Source organism: Gobius niger (assembly GCF_951799975.1).
Source record: "Gobius niger genome assembly, chromosome: 3".
NCBI lineage: Eukaryota > Metazoa > Chordata > Actinopteri > Gobiiformes > Gobiidae > Gobius > Gobius niger.
In genome coordinates this window covers 30,997,710-31,015,660 of record NC_136854.1, presented here as the reverse complement: position 1 = coordinate 31,015,660, position 17,951 = coordinate 30,997,710, and the positions used below count along the sequence as shown (strand labels likewise).

Sequence of the window (17,951 nt, the reverse complement as noted above, 5' to 3'; positions counted from 1 at the left end):
ATGATCTACTTTTACAATATACGAAACTGCAATGATGACTATGTCTTGAGATATTTCAATAACGTGGGGCTTAGGTGGAGCCTGGAGAGATAATAGCCAAGATAATGTTTCAACACAAAGAATGAAAATGAATTAAGCGTCCTCTTAATACTTAATATTTGCTGATTGTGTTCATAAGTCAATCATTTGGTTAGAGAGAGATTAAAATCTATAAATGTAACTTGATACAGAGCAGTGGTTCCGCGAAGACAGTACTCAAGGTTGACTCATCTGGCTTATGTGGAATGTAGAAAGACTTTGGGGAGCTACTTAGAAAGAGGTGGGGAGCCAATGAGCACCCGGGCTATAAGTCTAAGACTCCTGAACGACTGATAAAAGAAACTTAAAGCCGCACTGCGGAAAATGTTAGGTTTTATGTCGCTTCTTTATCAAAGCAACTCAACTGTGGTATGAAAAAACAAACATACCTGCAATAGTACTGTAAACATGTTTACCTATGAGAGAGTGCTCTGGTTTCCTTCATCAATCCAAAACATACACAATGGCTAATCCTCCATAGGGGATTCATGCAGAGGATACATTTTGTTGTCAGTGATTAAAGTAAAGTGCTTTATTTGACATTAACAATAACTGTACAACACTATTTGTAGCAGGTTTTCAAAACAAAGCATTTTGATGAGGATCTGATGAAACTTAGAAACATTTTTCCTTTGCCTGGAACTCCAGACTCAGCATTGTACCAGAGATTGAGTCTGGACCGTGGCGTCAACTGCGTTCGGAGGTGGGGCAAACACAAGCAAACAGGAAGTGGAGCAACCAATCAGCGACGGGAGGACATGTGTCGTTGTTATTAGCGGTTCTGCACTAATATTTGAACAGGATTGTAAATCACGAAAGTCACATACTGTTGATGTGTTTTTGGTCATTTACTGCCAATTGGAAAAACTCTGCACCCCATGGGCCATTCATGGATTGTTACTGAGGGGATTACCGTGTCTAAAGAGTGACGTTGCTTGAGAACAACATGTGATGGCAAATAAACTAATCTGATTGAGTTTTCTCGAGCAGCCAACAAGACGGATGTCCCTGTGTATATAAGAATACAGGGACGTATCACGCTGGACTGGCCAGGCTAACGGAAACTAGCCACTCCTAATGAAACTAATGCATGTATTTTAGTCTATTTACTTAGGATGAATATATATCTGCAGCGTGGCTTCACTTGATCTTTTTTTGCCTCCACAGAGAAAAGTGTTCATTCTGCATTTGACAGGTCCTAAAAGAGCTGCTGAGACAATCCACCAGTGCAGCTCCCACAGACGTTTGTCCAGATCCTGACCTTGTGTGTTGATTGTTCTTAGCTGGAGGCCTAGTGTGCAGTGGCCTTTTTAAATTGACAGATGAAACTAAAACCCAGAGGGATCCCACGCAGACACGAGAGAACGTGCTAACTCCGCGCATAGAAACATCTGGGAATCGAAAGTTGGGACCTTCTTGATTGGAATAAGACCAGGTTAGCATGTTTCTTTCTCAATGAAAAAGCAAAACAAAATTAATTCCACCACTCTCCGCTGTGTGTTTTGCTTTGTGCCACTGTCCTAATCACAGAAGAAATTTCAGTTCGAAAGTGAAAAGTTTGAAGTGTTAGCTCTGTGTCTAAGTGAAGCTTCAAGTAAACTCTCCACTGACATTCCCCTTTAGTTGTTGGGGCTGAACATATAACAGTTCTGGGAATCCAGTGCCTGTTGCCGTCATATGTGCTATATAAGGCTTGTTTACATTCTCCCTTCAGCAGTGTCCCGAGTCGACCTTCCTGTTTGTGCACATTCCCCTATAGGCAGAGTACAGTATCATGGGTGTGTGCAATGGACTCTGTTGTGGGTCAAATTGCAAACAGGTGTTACTCTGAACGTACGCACTCAAAAACATGTTTATTTGGAGTCTTACAAAAGTTTGTTTTACTGAAATGCACTCATTGAAAACATATTCAGTCAGTTGTTTTGCTAAATTGAGCTTCTGCACTGGCTGGACCACACTGAGTCATCTTCCGCAATGGTCATAATAGGGGCAAAGTGGTTAAATAAGACTTCAGTCAGAGTCCGGCATAGTCCCGGGTCTATTCTTAGACCTTTAGAGCTTTCTTTGTGGGACTTGTTCGCCCCTTGATTTGATTAGGTTTCCCCTCAGAGCACCAGTTTCCCCAATCAACCAACAAACGCAACGTAGGTTACCCATGGCCTAGTTCAAGATCTGGAGAAATGTGTCTGGGTGCTGCATTTACTCCGGAAAGGTCGGCTAAGCAGCTCAACAGGATGATTGAAATATAGCAGATAAGATAGGACTTAAAGGTGCATTTTGCAACTTTATATCTGATGGAAAAAAGTTGATTTTAATGTGTATTTGACCTTTCTGTGACCCAGTGGCTGTATGGGTCGTCCGCATGGTACCTACTACTATTACTTTCCATCACAGTGGTCTCTTGGAAGCTCTAGGATCAATTGTTTTGTAGGTTTTCTGGTGAGAGGGTCCGTCAGCAGTGGAAAACCTTCAGAACAATTGGTCCAGGAGCGTCCTGGAGACCACAGGGATTGAAAGTAAAGACACCATTTAAATCACCCACAGCTGCTGAGTTACTGAGACGGTAAATTTATATTCACTTTTTTCCCAGAAAAGTTGCATAATGCAGCTTTAAGATGATACAGGACTCTTCCTATCTTATCGAAATGTCATATTGTTTTAGGGCAACATAACATTTCAAATCAAGTTCGAATTTTCACCATTATTTGATGATATTTGGCTGGATTTCACAAATTACACACCGTTTTACACTAGAGTTATACAAACAAAACAGTGCCTTGTCTTCTGGCTTTGTCTTCAAATCAACTTGGGACCCCCACTCAGGGACTTGCGGCCTGCGGGAGGGTACTGACCCCCACTTTGGAAACCCCTGAAACACTGAGGCTCCACCGTGTCATAATCCTCCATACTCTGGTCCAGGAACTCAACACAGTCTGATCTAATTGTTTCCTTTATTATTATGTGTTGGTCAATAAATCAGAGCCAGGAGGAGGGTGTTTTGTTCCTGTTATGTTTATGTAACTGTAACATGGAGTCACGTTTCTCGCCTGCATTCTTGGTTGGAAAAACAAAAAATCTAAAAAACATATTTGTGAGTGGTTCGTGGACCTAACGGAATTGTGTTGCTGCCTGAAATATTTGCTATATAACCGTATACTTTTTCAAGGGCACATTTTTCTGTCCTACACTGTACTTTTCCACTTTTGGCGTAAATAAAAACTTTTTTCCCCTGACAGAGCATTCATTTTATTGTTGAGAGAATGAATGGGGATAATAAAAGCTTCCTCAATCTTCATCCGTGTTGAAGAACGTTACTAAATTGTTGCCGTTGTTGTCTTGCACTAAAATGACTCTTTGTTCAATCCCCAGAGCAGGTGAAGCAACTTAAAAACACACACACACAATAGGCAAATCCTATAGATACTCCTGACAATGCACCTAGATTAACGGGAATAAACAGATCTGAAGGCTGCTTCTTTACAGACAGATACAAACAGCAGCATAAGAATCAGATTAGACAGTTATACTAAACTGAATACCACAGCAGATATGAAAAGAAATCTTTGCCATGTTTTTTTTTTTTTTTTTTACCCTTTTTTGCCTTTATTTGATCAGGGACAATGCACAAACAACATTAGTCTAATAGTGAAGAGATGTGTGTGCCAGGTTAGAGCAAAAATGCAAATTTCCACCCGCAGTCCCTGGCCAGGTTGATGTTATGCTAAACAAAGGTTCATAAAATATATACTGGATAATACACAGATGTCTGACACCAGGGTGTAAAGAGGACAGTGTTTTAAGTGTCTGACCAGTACAAAGAACACTCATTCTATGTTTGTAATCACATTGCGCATATTCATAGTGTATGCAATATTACAATATTATATTGTTTTTAGCCATGTGCCAGTCTGTAGAGTGTGGTATATTTATTTAATGCAGCTCTATGTCACACAAGTGTCTCTTCTTTCTCATCCACTCCTTGTACAGTATTGATCAGTGTTTTTCATGAGTTAGAGACAATTTAGTGAATTTAACCAATCACAGACTAAAACAAAACTTTGCCGTTTGTCCCACCACTTATTGGAAAGAGTGTTAAGCAGCGGTTTAAGAAAGTTGTTTTATGTTTTGACGTGACTATTTGTAGCCTGGATCAGGGGGCATGTCAATTGCATGTTTTATGGTTCAGTGACATGGGTAACGTATAGTTCACTAATTGTTTATTCAACAAAATAAATGTTAAAATATACTGTTATTTAAAGGAACAGGTCACCGTGTTTACAAAATGAGATTATGTTCTTACCTGAGCTCAGAGGAGTTGATGCGTACCTGTCTGGTCTTTGTGCGTGCCCTCAGTCACGCAAAACAACCAAAGATGTTGTTAGCATTTGGCCTATCCCAATGTATTCATATAGCTCCAAACGGGGGTGAAGTTGGAAGTTATCACGCTCTTCCACGGGCACGCACAAAGACCAGACAGGTACGTATCAACCAATGGCCGCTGGCTGCCCTGCTTTTTGACCACAAACGTGGGGGCCGCCATTGCTCCGCCGTTGCTGCAGTACCTCCATATCGCCGCTAGGCCCCCATTGAAAAGCATTGGAGTTTAGACACGTTAAAAACTACTTTAAAGCCTGGTTTCAATTGTTTCAACACTAGACTAGGCTAGATATTCCTCCTGAGATAACGCTGGGTTAATAACAATATATGAAACCAGGCTGGTTTTCGTAATATGAATTTTTGAAATCTCGTACTTAATGAGGCTCGGACTGTTAGCATTGGAGCAGCGCGAGCTACACGTCACGCAAGGGCCGAGTCTACGGTGAAAATCCTGCCCGTATGTCCTTTTTAGGAACATGCTTCGTCAGAGCTGGGGAGGGGGAGTCTGTAAATCCGCCATGAATTGCCCCACGGCCGTGGTCAATCTGGGGAGTGAGCATAAGACGTCCATTTTTTTCTACAGTCTATGGTATCAACTCGTCTAAGCTCAGGTAAGAATAGTAACATATTTCAGTATGGAAGAACTGTGTGCCCTCAGTCACGCAAAACGACCACAGTTGCTAGCATTTGGCCTCTCCCAGTATATTCCTATAGCTCCAAACGGGATGAAGTTAGAAGAGACCGAGCTCTTCCACGGGCACGCAAACAGACCAGACAGGTACGTATCAACTCGTCTAAGCTCAGGTAAGAACATACACCATTTCAGTAAAGAAAAACGGTGGCCTGTTCTTTTAAGTTCCTTCCCTGGCCTGCCAAACTACATGCCTTTTCATAGATATTTCAAAGACATATAGTCTGGGAGCAAGCTTGATCTCAACGATTTCCCGGTGGGCGTGATTGACTGACGGCATAAACCAATCAGAGCAACGCTGGATACGTCGCAGCAACAAGCGGCAGGAAGCCTTTCCAAAAACAGGACGTTTTTGGAAAATTTACGAGGAACACTCCGAACGCTGTTTCTTGCTCCAGTTTTTTGGGATTAATTGTTTTTTCAAATGATTCAACACAGACAAAAGAGCAGAAGAAAACATCGTATCACTCGCCACGCATGCCATCTCTGTTTTGGTAGAGTGTGGTAACGGCTTCCGCCACTTGGGGGAATGAAGTCCCGCCTCTCGGTGCGTGATTGGACCGATGTGGGTGAAAATCGTGAAATGATAGGCTGCGAGGAGCTGTCCAGACGGTTCTTCTTTTGAACAGAAAGGAGGAGTGTCTGGCAGGCCAGGCAATTAAGTTCCAAGCTAAAAAGGGACGGAAATGTATCAGGAAATGTCCTCCCCTTTTCAACCCTATCCCTCAGACACAGTGGTATTAAATAATGAGTCAAATGCAGAAGACACATTTTTTCCTACCTTAAAGGCGTCCATGTAAAGTCACCTGTGTGCTGCTGTTGCTTTAACACACACTCTTATACAAACAAAGTGCCGTTGCTCAACCATTTACGGCAGTGCAGAAAGACAAACAAGCATCACACGTCTGTATTTAAACTCCCTAACGCTCCCTAACCTCTTTCCATAAGAATGAACGACATGTCAACACAGTGCAGGTACATTTAGGTCGTGGGTTTTATTGTTGTCTCACATACAGTGCCACGGGCAAAACAGGTTTCAGTTCACAATACACACACAATCTACAGGGGGAAAATACAGTATTAGGCCCGTGATGTTCCCAATTTAGAGTATACATTTCACATTTTGTACATAACAAGTTGCAGTGAAAAGCCCAGAATACCCATTCTTGCTTTTGAGACAAGTGCTCCAACACACACTCAAACATTGGATCTCGTAGTTCAATACCCTTCAGGCATAAAAGAAGGCTTTCAGTCAGTAGTAAGGGATCATTTTATTACGCTTATAATTTCCGTAACCTGGCTCCCAAAAAGGTTTCCTCAAAATAAATAGTTTGCAGGACCATCCAAGTGATTAACACACGCTGTAGGATTATTTCAAAATAAAATTACATGAAAGTGGTCATGAATTTTGTACTTCCTACTTTCCGCCCCATTTTGATCCCGATTGTGTCCTTTTTAAGTCGTATTTTGACACAATTTGATGGAAACACAAACCTAGAATTGCTTTTTGTGTACATTTAGTTGCACGTACTTATCATCGTAATGTTCAAAACAGATATTTTTTCTCATATTGCGCAGCCCTAATAGAGAGTCATTAAAATCCTATTCCGCAGCATCAGTGCTTAACTCAGACACCTTTTCTTCATTTGTTCCACTCGGCTCGTCTCCTCATTTTTAGATTGTTGCTACCATGGTGATTCGATAAAAAAAAAAACACAGCCCAAAAATCAAGTCATAGAGAAGCCAAGAATATTAATTAGATGTAACAGATACACAGCAGCAGCCTGTTTGATAAGAGAAATATGAGCACTGACAAATTGGGCTGCGTTCAAAGCCAAACTGTTAGGATCGGTTCACTGGAGGTCATTACACACTCCACAGAGATTAGGCGATGTATGAATTGTAGATGCGTTCATAAATCATTATTAAGGGGAATTATGACGTGCTTGGAAGATTGTTATATTCCTAGAAGAGGTCTGGATTTGTATGAAAGGTCAGTGGGAGATTGCAATTCATTTAGAACCAATTCACATTACGTAACATTATTGACTTTGATCATTTCATGGATGCTTTAGTTATGTGTTTAGGTTAGCTGTTTTATGTAGCTAAGACATGATTTACATCCAGTTTAGACACATTCTAGTACAATTTAAGTCTATTTTTGACCCTTTTTTTCTGGGGCAGGACAAAATATCGTTTGCCGTGATACGTGTATCGTATCGGAAGCTACATATAGCAATACTTTTGATACTCAAGTCAGCCCTAGAAAATACATGTACACATGTTTTATGTGTACTTAAAGTTGGCATTAAAGGTGCATTATGCAACTTTTTATGTGGAAAAAAAAAAAGTTGATATTTGGGCATATTTGACCTTGTAGTGACCCAGCAGTTGTATAAGTGGTTACCATGGCGACTTTACTATCACAGTGGTCTCTTGGATGCTCCAGTATCAATGGTTTGGAAGGTTTTCCCTGCTGACGGACCCTTTCTCCAGAAAACCTACACAACAATTTATCCTGAAGCGTTGTAGAGACCACCATAATCAAAAGTAAAGGCGCCATGGTGACCAGTTTTACAGCCGCTGGTCAAATAAGGTCAAATATGTACAAATATCAACTTTTTTTTCACAAAAAAGTTGCATAATGCACCTTTAATACTAATTCACATTATATTGAATCATTCACTAAGCCTCCTTCAGTTCAATACGCAAATATGTTCAATATGAATTGATGAAAGCTTGTAGATTTGCTGCTAATAATATTGTCAGAAGTTTCCCTTTGTAAAAGTCTATAAGAGCGGTTGAATATTTTGCATTAGAATGTATTTTGGCACAGTACAGTAATTCTGTTTTGTGCTATTTTGGCCTGTTAGCGAAATAAAATCAAATAAATAATATTTTTTAAATGTTGAAGTTGTATTTGTTGTTCAGCAGATAAAATGTATTGGCTTGAATTGAAATGGTGACATTTATATCGAAGTATGTATCGAATCGTTGCGCCCCTATTTAATACCAGTTTTGGTGCTGAAAGAGCCAGACTTTTTCCTCTGCCATTTAGACTTTGCAAAATGATTTACTCAATGTCACACTGATTTAAATTGAGTTTACACCTTTAGGAAACTCAGCTTGTGCTTTCTTATGAAGGGCAGTTCATTATATTGACAAATCATGTCGCATCGCAACATCATATGTATCGTATCGTCTGTATCGTGATGCATATTATATTGCAACTAAAGTCATTGCCCCAATTCTCACACTTTTTGATCCAAGTCTGGTCCAAAATACGATGAGAATGGTAGTGTGAAAGTTTAGCCAGCTTAGCTTCTTTGCTTTAGCTTTACAGTAGGATATGGCTGGTAGCGAGAGGAAGGGGCATCTGGGTATAAAGCCTGGCAGGACAGAGTGGAGATTTACTAAACTAATATCCATAAAAAGAAGATGCTTCGACCGCGGGTCTCATTGCTAACATAACCTTATTTACTGTCTTTGGTTTACATGTAGTCAAATGGAGCAAGACTTAAACACTGCATTTTTTTTCTTTTCTTTTTACAGAAAAATAAACTAAACATTGGCCACTACCACAACTAAGAGGTTCAGGAGGAGACAATACAACGCAATTTGGTCTTTCTAAAAAGTAGCTGTATATTGATTTAAGATTTCTTTTTGGCTGAAGCAAAGTGGTTTCGAGAGAAGGACGGCGGAGGAGAAGAGCGAGGAGAAGAGGCATGTGGGAGGCTTTCGGGAGGGGTCTCGGGTTTGGAGTAGGAAAAGAGTAAGGTAGTTGTTGTTGTTTTTTTAGTTGTGGTAGCGGCCGGTCAGTCCAAAACTCCACGTTCTTTAAAGCGTCGGTGCGAAACAGGAATGCGCGAGGTTATTAAAGGTAGAGAAAGAGGTACGGTCATGCGTTTCGTGAAAGGGTTTATATGAGGCGTGTTAGCAATGAGGCCGGTGAGAAAACATCTGCTCTCGAATACTGTACATTCACGGCTCAAAAGAAAGCCAAATATATTGGGAACGGTTATATCGAAGAGCTGCGGGGCATTATTATTATTGTAAAAGATGAATTTTGAAAAAAAGGGGTGAAATCAATAAAAATATGGTTGAAAATCTGGCTGAAATAGCTTCCATACTGTACAAAAGGAGGGCATGCGTGCTTAGACGGCAACGAATGGACAGCGGGATTTAATCAAAAAGTGATCAAATGTAAAAAAAAAAAAACTTGAATGTTGAAATTCGAGCTGGAGAGGCTACTGTACGTACTGTAAAAGAGAAAGCGGGGCATGTGCTTCTGCTTCTGCTGCGGTTCCTTTAGAGACAAGAGTACAGTGAGTGCACAGGGGCGTGATTGGTCCAAATTTCATCAAAAAAGGGGTCGAGTGGAGAGGGAAAAAAGAAAAAAAAAAAAAGGCGATGAATTGGGCATGAGATCACCATGGCAACAAGGACCTCCGCATCGAACAATGTGAGAGCGGCGTTTGAGCTCTGGAGTGGAGGGGAAGCATGTCGCCACTTGTGAATTTTTAGGGATGTTTTTTTCCCTTCTTATTCTTCTTTCTCGACTGAAAGGAGCCGCGATTGGAGTTTTCCCGTGTGAGGGGCTGCGAGAGTGATCAAAAGTAGGGCTGCGCAATATCTATATCGTAAAGGAGACACATTTTCTGCGAACACTCCAACAAAAAACAAAAGGAAACTTAAAAGTATGCTTCACTGTCATGGTTTCCCTAATTTAGTTTTCTTGGTTTGATCTCTACTTTTTGTGAATTAGGGTCAAAACGAGAAGAAATGCAGGCCCAAGCACCAAGATCTAGGACTAAACATGGTCTAAACATTGTGGGAGGGCCACTTTTGGGGTTCAGTTGCGAGCGCAGCCTGCATTTAAATGACTTTAAACCATATAGGTGGTTGAGACTAAAGGCCATTTGTTCTGTATGTTAGATTTCATTATCGCAGGCAATCTCTTCACACACACACATCACGTCACAAGTATTGACAATTGTACAACGACTCGAGCCCGTACAGGCCTAAAATAAATAACATTTTACAAGTTTGCGCTCCCTGATGGCAACAAAATAAATAAATATGTAAACAAAACTCACTACTGTAAGTACTATACAAGCACATTGCAGGGAAAGGCTGACGGGAAGAGACTGGGGAAAAGTCCACAGACGCCATGTTGATTGAGTTAAGATTTAGTGACTTGTAAAACTATTATCATATCAAATTGAAAACGAAACAGTAAAATATCACGCTGCATCGGTGATCACACGAATGCCAAATGAACAGTTGATTCAAGTAATAAAATGTTCCCTTGTGTTTTTCAAAAGAGAATAAATAACATGATAAAGTCCAGCAAACCAGATCCAGGAGAGACGCCGGGCACTGGGACTTCATTCTGAAACCGAGGAACAGAAAATGATATAAGTAATAAGCATCACAAAATCACTGACGTCTCCCATCTGACTGAGATGTGCACATTATATGCAGACACACCCATAACAAAAGCGCATGGGAGTGTTTTTGTCCTGATTTTCAAAACTGACTTCCATTTTAGCCGTGTTTTGGTCATGACACAAGTCTTGTTATGACTCAGTTTGATGCTCTGAGTTTTGTGCAGAGGGGGACACGTTTTAGCTGATCCTTTTGCTGTTGGGTTGGGTGTTTTTCCTTATTTTTATTGCAACTGTTTTTTATTGTAGCTATGTCAAATGTACTGTAATGTGTTTTGTGAAAGAGCAAGAGTCAAGGACACATTCCTGCGCATTGTAAAAGTTAAGGTGAAGTTTCTTTTCTAAAAGGGTCTATCTCTCTTTTATACTTGCTTGACCCTTAGTCGCCTTTCCCTACGTCTTAAGGCAAAAAGGCTGAACGGTGGTGATGAAAACACTGCGCTTAAAACTCTACAAGAAAATGAAAGAATAACCTTAAAAGTGTGCAGTGACAGAGCGGGTCAACTCTTAAGAAACCATAGAGTGAACGGTTCTCAGCCCAAACCCTACACATTTTACTTTTGCTGCCGTTGGCCTTTATTTGGGGAATAAATGGCAAATGCAGTCAGTCGTCGTGCTCTGAAGTGTTTGTATGTCCTCCCTGAGCTATCGTTTAATAACAGGCATTGATTTGGTAATTTAGCTGGTGTCAAAACTTTCTCAGCAAAGCGATAATCTAAGTGCTACATAGACGTTAAAGGGACCACACAGAGTTTAAAAATGTTAAAAAATAATGTATTATGTATTTTCTCCCCCTACATGTTTCAACAATGTCCTAAGGTGTAGAATGAATCCAGACCTGTTCACCACAACTGCTGCCTCTAAAATCCTGCACTGTCACTCAAAAAGGTGTTCATTCGGGAAGTGCCGTCATGCACGAGCTCAATATAGAAGGTGCAGTTACACGTATGACCCGAGGTGGCAGTAGTGAGTATAAAATGGCTAACTTGCATCTAGCCCCTTTAACCAACAATACTATATTTGCAGTACAGTGGTTGGCAGGTCCTGGATTTGATTCCCGGACCATGTGGGGCCTTTCTGTGTGGAATTTGCATGCTCTCACTGTGCCTGTTGCTTTTATCATATCTCCACCATAACCAAAAGCACATTTTCTCTAGTTCAGCTTAACCCAAATCTAAAAGCTTCTCGACTGGAGCTCACAGCCTATAGGCCAGAGTAACGCCTCATTTTAAAGCTAAGGTTCTACAAAACTGATTTCACTTTTCACACGTTTGTTGCCATTTTATCACACTACTGTAACTTTTTGGCTGCATTTTTTATGCTTTGTCATAACTCTTTTGACGCTTTTTTTTGTCACATTTATGTTGCCTTTTTTGTCATGTTCCTGTAGAATTTTCTGTCATGTTTTTGTAACTTTTTGGTAGCGTTTTTTTGGATGCATTTTCCATATCTTTTTAGACGCTTTTCTGTCATGTTTTTGTTGCCTTTTCATCCTCGAGAAGCTTTCAGATTTGGGTAAAACTGAACTGGAGAACATGTGCTCCATTTACGCGGGGGTTAAGAGGTTAAAAACGTTCAATAGTCTACCCAATCCTGACTACTAGCCTATTGTTCCAAACAGCTTTAACCCCGGCAGAGGACAGATATCACTATGGGACAGTAAAGTGTGCCTTAACAAATTGCACAAAACATTTCAGTTTTGACTTTTCTTTTGAAGATAAGAGGAGTAATCATGCCACAAAGCATTAGGCAGGAAAGTGTACATTTTCTTCAATAAACACACGCTTCATAAACAGGAATGGTATGGTATGTGCATGTGTGTGCGTGTATATACTACTGCCATTTGTGAACAATGCTGCTATTATCCAGCTGCCAACTTCTACACAGCTGTTATAAAGCAATTGTAAATAATAGATTGAGCCGGATGTTTAAGTCCAGACCTGAACTTTCTCATAATTTAGCAACTGTTAAAAGGATTAGCATTCTTTGTGTGGAATCTGACATGTTTTAAAGATGAACTCACCATGTTTACTCCCAGAAGTAGCGCAGATACCATATTGTTTCATTCTTGAGCTGAGGGCCGAACAGAGGATTGGCCTGAGACAGAATCGCTATCAACCAGCTGAGGACAGAGAGGGGGAGAGAGACCTTTACATGGGAACAAATCATGCTTCGGTTACAAGTATCTCTTCACATTAGTGCTGAAAAAACATAAGATATCAAAGCTCTCTGATGGTCATTTCACAGGCCTCTTGGTGATTGTGGTTGAGGAGCTCCCCCTGGTGGAGGATTTGCATTAGCACAAGCACAATGCAATATGAAATACTATGTTCGAGGGCTTCCAGTGAGTACACTTAAAAGGAGAAACCAAGCTCAAAATGGTCGAATAGGCTTATTGTGGAAAGTTTGAATGTCTTCAGATTGGATGCTCACAACAAAATCTTACATTAACCCCAGAACACCATTGCCTGGCAACCCGAGCAAATAAATGCATGTGATTTTTATTATGCTACGTTTATCTGAGTGTAATTTGTCTTCAGCATCGTCTTTGATGTCTTTGATGACATGGGTGTTTTCCTAATCCAAAACATACTTTTTTTCTACAGGCACATGATGGCAATAGTGATACAAGGTAAAGTAGGTTTCGGGTGGATTCTACCCAGGGTTAGGGTACAGCCTTCACCAGGGAAGTGTCAAATATCATTCATTATTAATTTCTTTTTTTTTGTGGATGTTTTGTTCACAAATTCCTAGTCTTCCTGTAATTTTGGAGCATTTTTATATGGTCCCCTCATTTTTTCTTTAATTTTCCATCCATCCATCCATTTTCTTCCGCTTTATCCGGGGCCGGGTCGCGGGGGCAGCAGTCTCAGCAGAGATGCCCAAACTTCCCGATCCACACACACTTCCTCCAGCTGTTCTGGGGGGACCCCGAGGCGACACCAGGCCAGCTCGGAGACATAGTCCCACCACCGTGTCCTGGGTCTTCTTCTTCTTTAATTTTGTTAGACATAAAAGAACACTACTCAAATTTGTCATGTATTGTCATGTTTTGATAGTACTTTTATCGGGTGTATTATCTCTGGTAAAATCACCCGGCATTAGCGATGGTGTTTTGAATTTAAGCGATAGTGGTCTTTAGAATATTGTTAAGCTTCTCAGGCAATTTTTCATTCACCTTGTGTACCGACATCTGTTCTGGCTCTTGGTGAAGTGCATTGCCCAAGGAGACAACAACTGGCTCCATAATTTGAGATCTAAATAACTGTGTGCAGCTGGTACGACTTGCAGATGTGCAAGTCGTAATATTAAACAAACAGCAAGAATGTGGGAAAGATGTTTCTACTCACAATAAGTAACAACAGATGGCCGTGAGGATGAGACTGGTGACAATCACTCTGTGAAAAAGAATAAAATCGTATTAGACCAATGTAAAGTGGCTTCAGTATTGCAGTGGCCAGGGCAATTTCATTAAAACAAAACATCTAGACTTGAACCTAGACTATTTACCTCTGGGTTTATGTCGAAACGAGGCTATAAAACAATAAAAGCTTGCAGGGCCTATTGTAATAATAGCATGAGATATAAACAGTCAGTATGTAAAAAATACAAATCAGTCAAAGGTGCTTCATTGATTTAGCTTAGCTCCGGTTCACCAATCAAAACTGTAAACCAACAATGAAAAAAAAAAAAGAAAAACACGGTTGTTGTTTGTAAAATATCTTTAATGTAGTAAATAATAATAACTGCAGAGCACCGAATTGTATTGCCCAACCATATTGTGTTGATTTGACAGCCAACACTCGACTCGTTTTGACCTTATGGACAGATGGATGCGAGGATGACGCACAGGCCTCTCCTTTACGCACGCATGTAGGATAATAACCCCACGAAAAATATCAAATGCCAAATCGTGCGAAGAAAACGAACCTTTACATGGCTAATGTATTTCTGCTCAATGACATTTTGTTAAGAATAGCCCGCGTGACGTGACGGCATCATGTAAATGAATGGTTTTAGTGAACCTACCCCCTGTTTGGTCCTTTGGGCACTAAAAACGGAGCCACGCCACCGACCAGGCCCCATAACGTGGTGAAGCAGATCATGGGTAAGGCGAGCGAGTGCGACACCATGGTTTTGGTTCGAGAGAACAGCCAAAACGAATGAAATAATATCGTTGTCTCGCAAAAAATGGCCTGTGCGTCAATGGCCGCTGAGCTGGCTGTCCGCATCCGCTGTGTTCCCGCCTACTCGCGCAAGGGAGGGATCTGATTGGACCGTTGTTGTGAAATTGTGGTCTGTGATTGAATGAAGGACGTGTCTGTCAGGATTAGGCCGAGGGGTTTGTCTCTGGAAGAACGACCCATCGCATCCTCATCCGTGATGTGCCGAATGATCTGCAGCATCCGAGCTGGAAAATGTATGAAACTGCAGTATAGTCTATTAAATGTGTTACAGTGTGTTATAGAAACTGAGGGGAAAAAAATGGAAATTTCTTCTTCACAAAAAGCAAATGGAGTAAGAGCCTAACTTCCAAATAGCCTGATTGCTAAAAGTAGTTTAGGGCTTTCCATCGCACAGGTCAACTGCCATATACAACTTAAACACAAAGTTTATATGATAATAGGCCTATCACAATGAGAAGACATATTTTGAACAAACTCATATATATATACATATATATATATATATATATATATATATATATATATATATATATATATATATATATATATATATATATATATATATATATATATATATGTATGGAAAAAGGAACACGAGAAACTAGAGAAATACCAGGGGCTCAGAGAAGAGCTGGAGAAAACCTGGAGGGTGAAGGCATCAGTGGTGCCCGTGGTCGTTGGGGCACTCACTCGGGGCAGTGACCCCCAAACTGGAGGAGTGGCTCCAGCAGATCCCAGGAAATACATCAGACATCTCGGTCCAGAAAAGTGCAGTTATAGGAACAGCAAAGATACTGCACAGAACCCTCAAGCTCCCAGGCCTGGTAGAGGACCCGAGCTTGGAGGTAAGGTAGGGACTTACTTTTTTTTTTAACAAACTTTTCAAAAAACACTAGCTATTTCTCGATTACAATAACTTCTTTTTTTAGGAAGTCCCACTCCTTTGTTCCATTTTTCCAAGGGAGATCCGTCATTACATGCATTCATTGCCATTTTCTGTCAAATGATAGAAAGGTGCTTTAAAGTTGCAGATTTGACTGGAGGCCAAAGTGCTCCTGGTACGTCGTCTGTATGGGACGCTCTGGCGGTGCAGGCTGGAAATGGGCAGACACCGCTCTGAGAGTCCGGAGGTCAAAACTCGACACGTCTCGGTTTTGGTTTAAACGTTGAACTGGTTGAAATGGAGTCACGGAAAGCAGCTTCGGACTTCCACTCAGCGATTCATAACTGGAAAACATTCACAACATAATTATACAACAACAAAAGCTTAGATTATGACTCTGATCAGAAGTCGAGGCCTGTCTCCTAAGTAGCACTCAGTAAATCAAGTACAAAAAACGCATTAGTAACTTTTCAAAGTATTGTACTAAAGCAGAAAGACTTTAATAGAAAATAAGCTCCTTCATGGGCCCCCCTGTTCCTGGGACCCTGTGCTGCCTCCCCCGTCTACAGCCCTGCCTTGAAATAATTATCCCACACTAGTTTTTACTTCTACTTTAATAATATCATTTTGAAGCAACAATACTCTTACTTCAGCAAAACATTTGATTACTCCATCCTAAAATTATGATAAAAAAGTGAAGTATGCATTTTTGTAGTATCTTTTCCTAAATGTATTTTATCTTTTTTATACTTCCACTTAAGTGAATGATCGTGTGGTAACTAGGGCTGTCAAAGTTAAAGTTAAAGCGTTAACTCACGATTAATCAGAAAAATAATAATAAGTGCATTATTCATGAATTAATCCTTACATATACTGCTTCTGTTTATATACCTGTTTCTGAGCACACACATTACCTGAAAGACAAAGCACTGGTATTATTAACTATATTGTAAGTCATGCAGGTACTTATCCAACAAAGAGGCTTGTGTGATTATGCTATTTCAACAAAAATGACTTTAATTTTATCTTTGTAATCTACTTTATGTACCTATATATTATATAGGTATATATATATTTGGTTAATGAAATGTGAGCAAATGCTTTCAATTTGAATGTTTTATATCAGCCAAATATTAATAATGATTATAATTATCAGAGAATAATTAAGCCCCGATTAATCGCGATTAATGAAATTGCACAAGTGTGATTAATCTGATTTAAAAGATGAATTGATTGACAGCTACTCAACTACTCAACCCACCTCTGCTCTGGTTATTGGGGCTCTGGTCTTTAAGGTCTATATTCTGGTCTGGACTAACAAGTGTGTTACCCATGATCCTGTGAGTGAGCCGGATGCACTCGCCCCAGCTGTCCTGGGTACTGTCCATGTGTGTCTCTGCCCTGACGGGACGCTCTACACAAATGAAAGATGTCATAGTAAGGAAGTGTAAGGAGGAGCGAAAACGGGTTATAAACAGCTACATTATGAACAATAATTTATATATTTGAAATTTTATTTGTATTGCGATAATTTCCATTTTGACCTGTTTTGATAGTCGAGGTGGTCACAGTGTAGGAACTCTTTGAACTCATGAAGCCGAAGAGCAGCACCAGATCCTGCCATCGCTGCAATACAAACAGATATGCCTATCTACAGGAAAAAGATTAAGTGTTTACAAGAAAACAAACATTGGCATCAGCTTTATTATTTATTTAAAATATGCAGCAACACTAACCCTTAACCCAGTGATACTACTTTTCCCACAATGAACCATCAGAAAGGTTAAAAGGTGGTAAAACCTAATCTGTAAACCAAACCATGTCTAAACAAGAAAAATACATAACTTAAATGTTTCAGGCCACTACAACACAAATAAAATCTGTCATTAAAGTGATTAAAGTCTAAAAATCACAAATGACCATGATGCTTATCACAGTCCTACACTTTGTGTTTATCTGACATTGTTGACCTATTTTGCCTCTAAACTTGGATCAATTAATCATGTGTGTTTGTCTTCAAATAACAGCCGCTCATCTCTTGACAATGACATACATTTGTACTATTGATAAACACAAATAGCTTTTTTCTGTCATGTTACTATGGTAGTATGGCGACTTACCTCTTACAGGGTTCTTAAATCCAGGACAAAGTAATGAGACACTGTGGACACTGGAGCCTTGAAAATGGACACTGCTCTTGCCTCCATTTGGGTTTAGAGCAATACTGCCCTCTGCAGGCCTAATATGCAAACAAGAAAATAAAAAGAGAAAAACATTTTTTCACAATT

General features: G+C 40.2%; 1 protein-coding gene across 1 annotated transcript; it reads right to left on the bottom strand.

Annotated features, from left to right (window-relative positions):
• Positions 1-9,916: 9,916 nt before the first annotated feature.
• On the bottom strand, positions 9,917-14,850 carry atpv0e2 (ATPase H+ transporting V0 subunit e2). Its single transcript, XM_079553130.1, has 4 exons — positions 14,623-14,850; positions 13,944-13,991; positions 12,617-12,715; positions 9,917-10,538 (listed from the first exon to the last, which is right to left on the bottom strand). Exons 1-3 carry the CDS (start codon positions 14,823-14,825, stop codon positions 12,622-12,624), a joined length of 345 nt encoding a protein of 114 aa, XP_079409256.1. The 5' UTR covers positions 14,826-14,850; the 3' UTR covers positions 9,917-10,538; positions 12,617-12,621.
• Positions 14,851-17,951: the final 3,101 nt, after the last annotated feature.